This window comes from Tripterygium wilfordii, chromosome 1, assembly GCF_013401445.1.
Source record: "Tripterygium wilfordii isolate XIE 37 chromosome 1, ASM1340144v1, whole genome shotgun sequence".
Classification (NCBI taxonomy): Eukaryota; Viridiplantae; Streptophyta; class Magnoliopsida; order Celastrales; family Celastraceae; genus Tripterygium; species Tripterygium wilfordii.
In genome coordinates, this window is record NC_052232.1 from 8,057,547 (window position 1) to 8,071,710 (window position 14,164).

The window sequence follows — 14,164 nt, forward strand, 5'->3', positions numbered from 1 at the left end:
ATACATAATTATTATTATTTTTTAAACAAAAGAAAAAGAAAACAAATGGCATCCACCGTAAATATCGTCCACTATGACGCCCATTTATGTGAAATGGGAGAAGAACGGGCCAAAAGTTTCACTGTTTGGCGCTTCTTCTCGTTTCCCGCGCCTCTTCCTTCCCTTGCCAATCTTCCGATACACGACTCCTCCTCAATCTGTCTCTGCTGAATCATCTCCCTCCGTTTCTTTCTTCTCTCTAATTTATATAATTTAAGCAGTAATTCGAAGTACAGCAGGGGCAGGAATGTTCTATTCACAAACCTTTTTGGGCCGAAAGGGGCCGCTGGCGACGGTTTGGTGTGCGGCGCACGTGCAGCACCGTCTCAAGAAGTCCCATTATACCTCCACCGATATTAGCTCCACCGTCGGTATGTCCTTCTCCACTTAATTTTTGGGGAATTTCTGTTATTGTTCTATGTTTTTAAAGGTTTCGTCTTTGCTCATATGTTTCTTTGTCCACCAATCGCAGTTTTGATTATTATGGTTTTTGGTTAGTTCTTCTAACGGGGATCAATTGGGTTTCTTTTTGGACAAAAAAGACATATTCTTGCTATTTTTTCTTTAAGTTTGGGTTGTTGTCCTGCAAGGTTTGTCTTGGGTATGGATTCTGGGGTTTTAGGTTGTATCTGAAGAAGAGCCCAAGTAAAAAGGATTTAACTTTTTTATATTATTAAAGCATTTTTTTTTTGAAAACAACATGTATATGATTGAGTTGTAGGACTTTGATTGATTGTTTTTCTTCAAAATATGCCGCAATTAATCTACGTTGTACACTGTCCAGCTTGATACTGTCTATATCTGTGTGTGATGGTGATTGGGGAACTGTGTAATAGGTTAAGGTAATGTTAAGCTGAAAGTTCTTATATTTGTCTAGTCCATGTTCACTTCAATTTGCTTTTATTTATGTTGAAACACTAAGACAGAAATTGAAGTAATTTTTAAAGGTGTAGATTCCTTCTAGCAACTAAAATTTTGTATGCATAGTGATAAAGATGTGAAAGCACAATAAATTGTTAAAAATGTTCTCAAACTACATAATGTACTACTTGTAGAGAGTGTGTGCTGGTGGAGATAATGCTGTTCTACAATGATATAGAAGGTTCTCAAGAAGGACACGACTTTCATATGTTAAAACGTGCTACTGTAGTTACAATGAGATCTTTGTTTTTTGCTGCTTTTTGTATAAAAAGGAGTTAGTTGATGCCATTGTTTTGGATGGTTGTTTTATAAATATACGAGTAAGTAAAAGGAAATGATACCAGTGTGTGCTGGGGTTGGCCAATGGTGGTATTGGACATTATCTACGTCTGCTCCTTCTCTGTGTGCTGGCAATGTAAAGCCATTGTCTAGCACTAGTATTATTTTGGTGATTGTTCTCATCTTCAACAATGTCTTCATCTGCAGATAATCATATGCAATTAAGCATACAATTTCCATAGTGATAATTGATTGACCATATTTGTTTGAATGTATATTTTAGATAAAATCATGTTCCCGGAAGTCCCTATCGCGCTGAGAATGTCTGGTCACCTTCTTTTTGGTGTTGTTCGCATATATTCAAAGAAAGTTGATTACCTTTACCAGGACTGCAATGTAATTGTGAGTGCGTTGAGAAAGGCCTTCTCTTCCATAGACGTTAATTTGCCAGAGGATGCAAGGCAGGCACCCATTCAGTCCATCACCTTGCCAGATACCTTTGATCTTGATTGTGTGAATTTGGATGATGACATACTTACTGAGGGGTAACCGATACAATTAAACTTGCTACATGCGTTCCACTTCTGAATTTTTTGGTTGAAACCTGAATTTTATTCTCAGGTATCCGGACAGTCATATTAAGAGTCAGGAGGACATCACTCTTATGGATCAAATTCCTGCTGGAATAAATCCTTATATTGTTATTTCTTTTGACGAGGTTATTCTTTGTTAATATTCAATGTCTAAATTTTAACTTCTTTTTCATTTGTTCTTTTCTTACATGTTATTGGATTTGCATCACCAAGTATAACTTCTTGTTCCTTGCAGGATATGATGATGGATGCAACATTTCCGGAAGAGGGTCATACAGGCATTGGCACAACGGAGGGGTATCCAGAAATACGTCCCATTGTGATTTCACATTTTTTTGATTTGAGGATTCTGTATGACTTTTGTTCTCTTTGCATTAACAGGCCCACTTTTTCTCCAGTGAATGGTAGTATGGGATTTCAAGATCTAGATCCAAGGAATCTTTCTAAGGAACATAGCGCTACTCAGGATGTTCAAGACCCTGGTCCAATCAATCAGACTGAAATTCTTAATGCAAGGGTTATTGGTGATGGTTCTCCTCAAAATTTTCCTGATATTGAAGTCCTGCGTGATACTGTCCACAGTTTCGATGGAGAAAGCCTACCTCAAATGTATGCAGACGAAGGAAATGTAGTGGCCATGGAAAACAGATCTTCAGGTGATATCAGAAATGAAAATGAAACTCTCTCTCCAATTATGCATGATATGATACCTTCAAGAGGGCAGTCTTTACCATCTCAGCAGTGTTCGGAACCAACTACATCTGCTGCTTCCCTGCAGGCTCCTGAGATTTTTGAAGCTCACGTTTCAGTTGGTGGGTAATAGCTATGCTTCATTTTGGCTATGCAAGAGTAACCAAGGCCCAATTTCGTCTTCATTAAATTTTGTTTTGTTTTGTGTGTTTTAGGAAACATGCCTGTTGATTTTGCCATTCGATCAACTCCACCTGCTCGACAGCCGCAGCTGAGGCGGAGGAAAAGAAAATTTTTCTTTGATGAGACCATAGTGTTGTCAAATAGGTATTTCAGTCGTATGGTTTATGTGGGGGTATTGTTTGTCATGGTTCCACCTTTTGATGCTGAAAATTACATTGCAGGTTCTTGAAGAAGACGCTTGAAGACTCCAGTGATCTGTTACGGAAGAAGCGGGAAAGCCCTTGCTCTGCTTTGGATATATGGAAGAAGAAGAATATATTGAGAAAAGAAGAAGTTTTCAATGATCCTTTAGTTACTGGTGAGTAAGTATGCCTTTTAAAGATTTTATATAGCTATTGTCTCTTTATGACTGAATCCATAACAACATCTTGTGCCTCTTATTGCATTGTAGGGTTGTGCACAGATATATGCAATATTTTCAGCAAGGAAAATTTTTCTTCGAGGCCCCATTTGCTGCTTGAGGAGGAGACCATCCCAGAGCCTAGTGTCCCAAACTCTCCTGCTCGTGGAGCTGAAGCTACAACAGAGCCAAGGGTTGTGCTATCTGCTGGGCTCGTGACTGAAGCTACCCGAGACCGAGAACCTAGTCCTCCTTTCGTCCCAGAGATGGATAGGGATATTGAGCTTATGCGAGATTTTGATGGCCACATTGGTGGAGACGACCTATTTCCTAAGGATGCATATGTGCCATTTCCTTTTAGAAACGTTGACTCCACTCCCACCCCTTCAAACAATTCGGGATTGGAATCGATGCCCCTGGCCGAAACAATTCCTAGGAGTGGAATGCCTCCCACACCAAGTGTAGCTGCATCCACTGGAAATTATGGCTCCGAGCCTGAAACACCAAGGACATTCGTGGTGGAGGGTCTGGGTGTGGAGAGCACAGGGCTTTCAGATATTCCTGAAACAATGAATTCTGCAGAAGCCAATGTAAGCTCTTACAAAATTAATACACACCTATTTTCACAGTTTACAGCCAGACTATTGATCAGTGTAATCGTCTCAGTTTGACTACAACACAACAAAGCTTTTTATTCCAACCACCTTATCTGCTATGCAAACCCTATTTCACCAAGTAGGCCCCCCTGCTTTAGTTACAATTAGAATCTATTTGCTACTTTATCCTTTTGCATGCTGCCTCATGTTGATTGTGCATGCTCTCGTACTTTTCATAATTCATCTTATATTTCACCTAATTGACATTGAGGTTATCAATTGCATACATTGATGCACTTTATATCTGATTGTTGTATTGTTTTTGGCTTTTATCTTCCTATGCATGCACATATTTTGGACACTGAGTTATCACTTTATCATAAGCTTGAATTACCCAAGGCACAGGACACTTTTATCAGGTTTTTGTCTTCCCTTGTGGTTTGAACTAGTTGAAGACTATATTAGATTCTGATCAATCAACTGCGTTGTTTTAGGAACTTTATTTTCTGGAAGCCGACTACAATATACCACCAGGTAAGCTGCGTTGTGATTGTGGATGCAAGTCTCTTATTCCCTTTCATGAGATTAGAAAGAGATCGAATCTATGATCTTTTGATTCTCTTCATATTCTTACTGTATGCTTGATAATATATTTATGCCTGTGGCAGGGTCCCAAGAAACTCAATTGGGGGATGATTTATTACCGAGGACAAGGTAAATTCTGTCTTCGACACTCTTTAGTAAAATGTAGTAAATTTGCCTTTAGAGTGATCTTTCATTATCTCCAGGGCCAGTTCACCTTTTCTACGTCAGTTCACCTTTTCTACGTTGTTGATGACATGCAGGGCTGTGTTTCAATACCTGGAAAGACATTCACCTAGTAATCCGATGTTGGAAGACACCCCTGGGGATCTCAGTCTGAACAAGATTTTAGAAGGAAGAACCCGAAAGTTGTGTGCTCGAATGTTTTATGAAACGTTGGTAAGCGTTTAAGAGTTTCCATGCCACTATCCTGTTCATGATTTTGGTTCACTTTTTGAATGAACTCAGTCACATGAATTAGCTTGGATGAATATATCATCTTTTCATATTATGAGATTGCTTATGGTTCTTAAATCAAATGCATGTTACGATTCTGGTTTGCTGTTACAAATGAAATTTCTGGTTATATACACACTTTTTGGTGGTCAAATCCAGGTCTTGAAAAATAAGCAAGTTGTTGATGTATTGCAAGAAGAACCTTATGGTGACATTACTTTGACATTAAAATCACCACCGAAGACTGATCCGTGAGATTGCTTATCCGAAAAGTTCTGTACAGTTCTTGTATATATAGGTAAGGATGTAAGTGTAACTATTGAGCATTCAGTCAAAACTCTTACTTAAGCATCTTGTAATTTCCCTTACTTAGCTTTTCATGACCAGTTACAGACCTTCTGTAACCAACTTAGATTGTAGATACCAACTAATTTCTCTTGATTATGATGATTGCATGCGTGTTTTATGTCGGGCTAAATCACTTCTTTTGTCTTCTTTTTTCACAGTTATTTATCTTGGAAGGGGATACATGATGTGAGAGGCAATTGGGTTTGTTCAGTACTTCAGCTAGAGATCTGCTGCTAAAGATGGTGGTCTGAAGCCACTGTAATTTTGGGTTGTTAGAGGTGATATTAATGCTCCATTTGTTTAACGGAAAATCAGCTTTTTAAAAATATTTTCCTCATTTTATGACGCTTGAATAAGAAAAATAAAGATCATAGTCAACTGAAAATTTTATTTAGTCCAAATGTTTTAAATGAAAAACTTTTCAGATTTCTCAGGATGCCAAGCAAATGCTACATATTATGCAGATGATGGTATTGAATTTGAGGTCACTCATCATGCACTTTATATGGACCTTTTGACATCGGTATATACTTATACATCTTGGAGAATGGGAGTTTGGGGTCACATTTTGTACTGAATCATGCAAGGTGTGCTTCATGAGTTCATAGTCTTGAAGACGACCTTTGGCAGCATTGTTCTCCCAACGTATCAGTGTTGGAACTCCAGTGAGCTTGAACCTTGAGTCTGATCTCCAAGAGTGCTGCGGATTTCTCCAGGTTGGCCTGTCCAACGCAAGCTCGGACAAGTGCCACATCATCTACGGATGTTTCGAGCTTCTTGTATATAACAGGCTCAGCCCTCACACAATCTGTAACCAAAAAAGACGAAATAAAATGTGAATTACAAACCTGGAAGTTCACAGAAAATTGCTTTCAAGTGTCAACCCATGGTGTGATCATAATAAGACCAATTCTTGCAGCAGTATTTATGAGTATACAAGAAGAAAATATCAATTGAAGGAATAGTTAAAAACCAAATGCTAATTTCACAAGCTAAATTTAGCCTTTAGGACAATGGAAAATTTGAACACTACCCACAAATATATCTTGAATACATCAACACATCAAAGCAGTGTTGTTTTCAGTTTACTGCTGCCAACTAGCTACCAAAACTTTCATCTTTGGATCAATTAACAGACTGAAGCAAACCCTTCAAAAACTAATTGTAAGATATTAACCATAGCAGAAAAGGAATGGAAAATTGTTCTAAACAACAACTCAAACATGACTTGTAAGATTTAAAATCACACACCTCTCACTCGCCCATAATCTTCTTGTTTCAGTTCTATCTGCTTCTGAGCTTCTCATTTTTGTTTCGTCTCTCTGTACGGCTACATCCAGCACGATTTTGGACATCTCTCGTGTGAAGCACTATTCTCTAATCCAACCTAACTTCGTTTGTACTGACTTTCAGTCACTAGTATCTTCAAACTCGAAGTGATGACCTCTTAGGAGGAGAGGGTAAATGACCTTACCCCTTATGAGATACATTTAAAACTACGATTTCTGTTGGATTTCTGTTTTAGTGATTTTAGTGGTTTTGTTGTTGTATTAAATAATTCAAATGAGCACAGAGGCATGGAGCATTCAAATAAATCTAACTGCTGCACATATGATTGCAGTCAACAGGCAACTGATTGCATTGCATCAGTTCTATAGACTCCCATATCCTACTACCATATGTTAGATAGACAAGAAATCAATGTGCATTCTCCCTGACCACTGACCAGCTCTGGCGACTTGATATTGGAAGCTTTGCCTGCAGAACTCATTAGAAGGCATGAAATGAACGGGTAACAATCGACAACTACTTCAGATACTCATATTCAGACACTGAGTTCTATCAGCTTAATATAAGTGCAGGGATTTTTTTTTGATTAAATTAGCTCATTTTGCATGGTCAAAGATCAATATTAGAGTAATTCAAACAACAAATAAAAGCTTGTTCATGGAGCTAAAGAGTCACAGCAGTATGCCTTACAAAGAGCCGGCAACACTTGTATTGATCATCAATGGTATTGCATTATTTATATAGAATTTACATGTATGGATTTCAGACTCGGAGATGTAGTACAAAGAATGATATTCTGTATCCCAAAAAAAGGGCCTTAAAAGGAAAAATATCCCATAAAGAATCAAAGAATGCTAGAACTTATGTGGTGTTCTGCTTGTATATAAATTGCAAGGAGGCTTGCAGATAGAGGAGCATACTCACCATACTGAGCCTTCAAAATGGCAGTCCAAAGAGACATCACCAGGGCTCATTGTTGTCGAGTTGTTCAAAAATGCTCAGGTTTCCTGAAACTAAGGAATATCAATTGTTCTGATGTGGCAATCTCTTTCGATGTCATCATTGCGGTGCAAACACTTCAGAATTCAATCACAAGACAGAATGACTGCGTGAATTGTTGCACATACATTCTGGGACTGGGTACTTTGTAACATCCCTTCCAGCTTTGCTAGTCCTAAGTTCTAGCTGCCCCAAGGACTCACGGTGTAAGTCCTTTATGATCGTGTTAAACTGGTCCTCGGGGAGAGAAGTATTCAGGAAATGATGGAGCATCTGTCTTTTGTTTGGGGTTATATACTTTTTGTGCCCTGCATAGGCTCTCTGTCCCTGTAGAGCCAGCAAAAAATGTTTTGAGTTTCGAGCATTTGCAGCAGAGAGAGAGGAAAAAGAGGAAAGAGGAAACCGGGGAAAAAAAAGAGGATTGTCTTAGCTTGTCAAGCATTATCTCATACTTGTAAACCTCTACTAATAACTAAAAGAATTGCACAGCAGACACTTCCTTGATAACAATAGTAAAGTATTGACAGGTGAATATAACATTACCTGAAGTGCATGGCCCATATTTCCCCCATGAGATGGCATGAAAACATTGCTGTTCTCGGAAACTATATAATCAATGGCAGCCATAGAGGAAGCGCTGTTTGCAAAAGGTTCGAGTTCACCAGGCAAAGCAATACCTTCTTTATTGTAAAAATGAGGGAATGCCTTGGTTAATGGTTGTAAAGCTTCTTTGCCACCCAATGGTTGCCCTCCAGCCCAGTATATTCTCGCATTTTTTGGAGCTCCTAGAGCTTTAAGGAGCCTGAATCACGAAACAAAGTGATCAGTCCGTTACAAGTAATATATCGGAGAAGCATAGGCATCTAAGCCAGCAATTGCAAGATAAATATTCAGAGTGAATTCGCATATCTTTGATGTTTATTCTTACCTGGTTACTTCCAATGCATTCAAGGGGCAGAGACCAGCAAGCTTCCTGTCATGGTAGGTCATATTCGATCTTGCAGTTAGGAGCTCAGGCCGTTGTTTCCTCTCATCGTTTATCATCTCATCATACTTGTCACCCAAACCAGGAAGGCAACCAGTCCTCACCCACACATCTTTCTCCATCCGTAAGTGAAGAGCAAGGTACGGTCCTTTACTATGCATTCTCTCTGCAAGCTTGTTGCCAAGCTCCAAGATTTTGGGAGCAAATCTCAATGCATGAAAAGCAACCTAATGCAAAACAAAGCAGAAATTAGAATCTACTATATTTACAACTTCACAATAATTCAGAACATAAAAATTAGACCAAAATCTCAGATGCAAAAAAATGTAGGAGATTCACGCACTCTTTACAATATGTCAGATATTAGTTCGACACTCTTTAGAAAAAAGACTGGAGACAATTTGGAAGTAATAATGCAACACTAGAAATTATTCACTTGCAGGACAAAAAAAAAAAACCGCAAAGGGGCAGCTAGATTGCACAGAAAATTTCTAGTATGAGTATATCAATTCGAAAAGGACCAACAACTTTCCAAAAAAAAATCTAACTTCCACATTTTGGAAGACAGAGTCCATTGATATGGCTAACATGAAATTAGAAACCAAAATGATAAATATATGAAGAAAATGAGAAATTAACATCGCCAATACCTTGCATCGTAGCTTTTGAAGATCCGAAGGGAGGTCTGTAGAGAGCCTCGAGTCCAGACCTCGTAAGAGCAGAACACCTTCCCTGTTAAGCTGCAATGCCAAAAATAGACACAATTAATGCCATTGCTCCGCTTGGCATCAACTGTATCAATTCTTCTTGAAGTAGCCAAGTTTGGGTAACTTCCATATAATGAGGAAATAAACATATTAACATGAAGTCCAAAAATGACAATTGGTTGCTTTAAGAATCAGATCCACCATGAATTGGTCATTAGTTTTGAGATAGTAAATTCCACATATAACTAAATATTCCATTCAAACAAAACATCCCATAACAAATTGAAACTTTACTTACGATATTCTAGGCAATTAATCAGACATATAGCACTAAAATTGTGGATATCGACACAATTAGGTAAGACATTGCAAAGATACTTTCTTCAGAGGTTGATATCCTAATGTAGTCTGCATTTCTACATACAAGCAGCAACTAAAAACAAGCCAAAGCAGCTATCTATAGAACAAGTTGAGCACCATGTCTTACCCGCTTAAGATAACGAGCACGAATCCATTGAGGGGAGACATGAAGTGGAGTGCGTTTCTCCTCGACTGGCCGTGTCATTATATATGTAGAAGGCAACGATGAAACTATCCGCACATCATTGGTCAGAACTCTCTTAAAGTGCTCCAAATCAAATATATCAGAAAATTCACTGCAACCACCAAATAAGCAGAAGAAAGAATATTCAATCTTCTGGGGAATGCACTCAAGAATAACCGTACAGATGTCTAACAAACAGAATAAACATACACATCTGCTAAGTCACATAGCATAAACTCATTAAAACAGTGGAATCCAGTACCAATTCACAGCGAAATTTGATTGACGAAGGGAATTGTAAATCAGAAAGTAATCTTTGAACAGAAAGAGGCAAATGGTAGCCGCATCTTCCGTTACCTTTCATCGCCCCAAACGACATTGACTTGCAAGATGGGAACAACCAATGCAGCACCAAGGATCCTAGCAATGACCACGGCATCAACAATCTGATTCCTCTGCTGATTCATTCCTCCAGAAACCACCACCAGTAGATACTTTCTCCTGTCCTTGACAATCCCTTGACTATCTCTCCTATACTCCCTACTGAAATCCAAGCAAGGCTTGTACCCCATCCCATCTGGCTGCCTCCAAAACTCACTCGCTTCATCCTTACCTGACTTTTCCGCATACCTATTTGAGATCAAAGATTTTGAATCACTCTTTCCACTGTCTGGGGCAATACCCACCTCTGATTTCGCAAACCCATTGGAGGTCAAAAACTCCTCTTTCTCACCGTGTTCTGCCCGTGGCTTTGAGTACCCATTTGAATTTGAGACTTGTGATTGGGTTGTGAAACATGGGTATGGAGAAAAAGGGATCAAAGGATCAAGCTTGATCCCACACCTTAGCATACCAAAAAGACCAAAGAAAAAGAGGGTAAAGAACCAAAGTCTTGGGCTTTTGTACGACCCGATGCCAAAAAACTTGTTGTTGCCATTCTTTGATGACTTCTTTGGTGATTCAAGGAGAGATTGAAGGGAAGAAGATGTCAAAGAGTTGATTATCTGAGATGGGACTGAGATATAAGATTGCTGCTTCTTGTATTTCGCCATTATTACTAAATTACTAATTTTTCTTCTTGAGAAAGCTAGAGCTTGTCTTTCACTTTGGATTCTTTTGCTGAAGTTTGAAAGAGAGAGAGAGTATGATATTTAAGTGAAACACGGAGAGAGACAGAGATTAACAGGCGGCGGGAATGCAATTTCTGAGGTCTCGACTCTCCATACGCGTTTATTCAGTGGGAGCGACTTCTTAGTTATTTACCACTCTCCGTCAATGGCTTTGCTTTATTTAAATTCTTTTATTGAAAATAAAAGACAAAAACAAAATTCATATCAGAGTCCATGTGACGTGCCGCCATTGCGCAGTGAGTTCCCCAGACAGGCTGTGCGAATAATTTTCTTGCCAACTGGACTCCACTCATTATCCACGCTGGCACTTTTTCCACATGGCATAAAACGACCTCTCGTCATTTGCCATGTTGACTTATCAGCTTTTGGTGTGCAAGGGGGTCCATCGGAGTCCTCTGTCCGAGGAATGATGCCACGTATGACAAATGTCCAAATCCACTTTCTTGTTCCTTCCCTTGTATGCTACTTCTCCAATTGGAAGCAAAAATCAAAAATCAATTACAGTATTATTGACATGTGGAATAATTCAAGTCTTAGTTTATTAAGGCAGGGTGATCGGATTGGGATAGGGCTGGGGCCATTATGAAGAGTGACTTGTAAACTTGAAACACCCATTGCCCATACAAAAATGTTTTATTGGGTATGTTCCACCAAACAAATTTTTTTTACACTCGAATATGTTATTCACCCGAAAAATTGAGTGGGCATAAATTTCTGAACGCCAAAATAGTTTACACCACGTTGGCAACAAATAAGATTGGGCTAAAGCCTATGAGGGAAGAGGCCTGAAAGAGGGACAAGTCCAAGAACCAAGATTTCACAAAGAAATATTTAAGTTGATTTGAACTCCCGACCTCGGACACTGTATGCATTAAATCTAGAAAGATAACTAACTAAGCTATCGCCGAAAACATTATGTAGAACATTATTAGTTTAATTGGTATTATGAGAATGATGTGTTTTGCTAGTTTTAATTGGGTGTTTCATCAATAAATTGCTTGAAAATGATCAAAATGGATTTTTTTTTAGTGACAAAAAGTAAGGTTTTCAATTATAATTGTAGTTGACTAGTGAGTCCCAACTACAACTACAGCACTCAACTTGGATTTTTTTTCTATATAAAAATTGTATTTACTAATAAAAATTAATAATTTAATTGTTACATAAAAGGTTAAATTAGATTGCATAATTTGAGGCCATCTAAAATATTTTTAGCTGTCTTAAAATTAATGCACGTTATGAAGGCTTTAATCACTATCAAACCCATCTTAACAACTTCATAATTATATATATGTATGTATACACATATAATGTCATATGTATGTATACATATGACATTATGATCTCTTAGGTGCTATTAGTAGGCCATCTCTTAGCCATTACTTGACGTTCATGTCAATCCGAAGACTAATTATTGCTATCTATGTGCAAATAATGCAAGTTGTAATGTGATTCATTTTTTGGCATCATATTAAGTATGATAGTGTGTAAAACCTAACTTTTCACCATATTACCCTTTTGAACATTTGATTTATGAGTTTAAATTTGGGTTGTCAAGTTTGCATATACAGAAATTTCCCACCAGAACATAAAGACAATAATTTATTAAAGCTAACAAGTATTTGCAAATATATATTAATATATATACAATAGAGGAACTAGGGTAGTTAACAATGTCAACAGCTGGGCGATAGCTTGGTTTCTGATGTCGGGAGTTTGAAATCAATTGGGATATTTCTCAGAGGTTCCCTGGTTCCGTGAGCCTTGCAACCCACTTCTAGAGGGCTTCGGCCACCTTATATGCACGGGTTTTGGCTTGATCTAAAGCTTCAATCATTGTAGAGAGGACCGTGACGGTGAAGCCTGAGTTTAAAATGACCCATGGATCACAAAGTGGCCATTGGACGGGGACCTTCCCGGTTAATAAAAAAAGCAGTTAACCTTGTCACATTGAGGAGTTGAAAAATATAAACGAAGAAGGAAACAGAGAGTATATATGACGAATTGATTAATTAACAAAAGGAAAATGCTACATCCTAAAATGTCACCCCAAAATATTCCTAAATTTATATGACATTAAAATAGTCATTGATTAAAAACACATTTATACGGACAGACTTAACATCCAACACCTTACATTAATGGGGAGTTTCGAGCATTTTCCTTTACAAAATGATTTGATGTTAATGCAATTGTCAAATACAAATAACATAAGATAAAACCATATATATACATATATATATAAAAAAAAATACATGCATTTTTTAAAACATGTATATATAATTTTACCGTTAGAGTTTCAGCCTCTCACATGCTGATCCAACTAAATTATAGATTTCGCTTATGATTTTTTCTTTAAAAAAAAGAGTTTCATTTAATGTTTTTACCGTTAAGGGAGATTTAGTAATGCGATAGTTGCAAGTTGCAACCGTTAGTTCTGTCACTAATTACATTAAAAAAAAAATCATTTTGGAGATCTAGATTATATTAATCTAAAACATCTAATAATTAATTGAGTGTCTGACTAAAATTATTGAAAGATAGAACTAATAGGTTTCTTGGTACCAAAAATAACTCAGCATGCGTGCTCCTTGGAGTTGGACAGCCAACTGAGTTTAAATTCGGGCCAGACTAGACATGCGCAAACTTGCCCAATATATTAGTTAGGCGGTGACCCAGCGCAAATCACTTGCATGAAAATATATGCGTCAATTAAAAATCGAACTCCCAATCTCTGCCGTTTCTTTACGTCCTAAATTTAAAGAGATAACCAGTAATTATAGGCTATCGTGAAGGTTTAGAATTAGCAAGTCATGTTACATTATACACACACACAGAGGACCAAAAAAAAAAAAGGGATTGTATCGAATTTGTTGGACAATGTGTGTGTGTGTGTAGATTTGAGAGCTAGGTTTTGTTTTGAGTAATGCCAATGATGAGACAGGTATAGCTGGAAATGTTTGAGCTGGACGTATAATTAAGTTGAGCACCATGAACATGCGAGTGGGTCATCAATTGTTCAACATTTTGCATACACATGGGAAGACCCATGTATAGTAACAAGTACAATACCTTTTGAGAGATTATTTTTAGCCAATTGAAAATTGATAAAGGATATATGTAAAAAAAAGATCGATAAAGACAACAAAGGCCCATGCAATGTTTGTGTCATGTGAGTTATTGTCTGAATCCCATGTGCATTAATTAACTTGTGTCCTCTCAAAATCAATTACGTTAAATTTTGGTAGTTTTTGATCCCTTCAAGTCAAGCAATCCTGTCCTGTCTCTTTGGCTCTTTCAATGTTTTGAGCAACTTGTTTATTTCCCAAAAAAATGTATTTTTTGCATTATTTGTGAAAAAAAAAAAAAAACATCTGGGTCTTGCTTCATATGTCATGAAATCTACATATAAGTGTGTTTAA

General features: G+C 37.7%; 2 protein-coding genes across 3 annotated transcripts; one reads left to right on the plus strand and one right to left on the minus strand.

Annotated features, from left to right (window-relative positions):
• The first annotated feature begins 131 nt into the window (after positions 1-131).
• On the plus strand, positions 132-6,008 carry LOC120000197 (sister chromatid cohesion 1 protein 3-like). 2 transcript variants are annotated; one of them, XR_005468588.1, is made up of 14 exons: positions 132-410; positions 1,523-1,784; positions 1,861-1,957; positions 2,068-2,129; positions 2,214-2,644; positions 2,738-2,849; positions 2,927-3,063; positions 3,157-3,695; positions 4,196-4,235; positions 4,370-4,415; positions 4,547-4,682; positions 4,899-5,037; positions 5,246-5,365; positions 5,513-6,008. XR_005468588.1 is itself a non-coding variant. In XM_038848150.1 (13 exons), exons 1-12 carry the CDS (start codon positions 287-289, stop codon positions 4,992-4,994), a joined length of 2,082 nt encoding a protein of 693 aa, XP_038704078.1. In that variant the 5' UTR covers positions 132-286; the 3' UTR covers positions 4,995-5,037; positions 5,246-6,008. The 2 variants fall into 2 exon arrangements, 1 of the variants encoding a protein (XP_038704078.1); XM_038848150.1 differs by having other exon boundaries at positions 5,246-6,008.
• Positions 6,009-7,035: 1,027 nt separating this feature from the next.
• Positions 7,036-10,852, minus strand: LOC120000209 (O-fucosyltransferase 20-like). The gene is made up of 6 exons (XM_038848165.1): positions 9,970-10,852; positions 9,556-9,724; positions 9,012-9,101; positions 8,305-8,588; positions 7,920-8,178; positions 7,036-7,703 (listed from the first exon to the last, which is right to left on the minus strand). The coding sequence occupies exons 1-6, from the start codon at positions 10,662-10,664 to the stop codon at positions 7,467-7,469; spliced, it is 1,734 nt and encodes a 577-aa protein (XP_038704093.1). The 5' UTR covers positions 10,665-10,852; the 3' UTR covers positions 7,036-7,466.
• Positions 10,853-14,164: the final 3,312 nt, after the last annotated feature.

Coding starts and splice junctions, on each gene's coding strand:
- LOC120000197 (XM_038848150.1), top strand. CDS start 287: ATGTTCTATTCACAAACCTTTTTGGGCCGAAAGGGGCCGCTGGCGACG. Junction 1,958..2,067: donor TTGTTATTTCTTTTGACGAG/GTTATTCTTTGT, acceptor TGTTCCTTGCAG/GATATGATGATGGATGCAAC. Junction 2,645..2,737: donor TGAAGCTCACGTTTCAGTTG/GTGGGTAATAGC, acceptor TGTGTGTTTTAG/GAAACATGCCTGTTGATTTT.
- LOC120000209 (XM_038848165.1), bottom strand. CDS start 10,664: ATGGCGAAATACAAGAAGCAGCAATCTTATATCTCAGTCCCATCTCAG. Junction 9,725..9,969: donor GTCGTTTGGGGCGATGAAAG/GTAACGGAAGAT, acceptor TGGTGGTTGCAG/TGAATTTTCTGATATATTTG. Junction 7,704..7,919: donor ATATGGGCCATGCACTTCAG/GTAATGTTATAT, acceptor CTGGCTCTACAG/GGACAGAGAGCCTATGCAGG.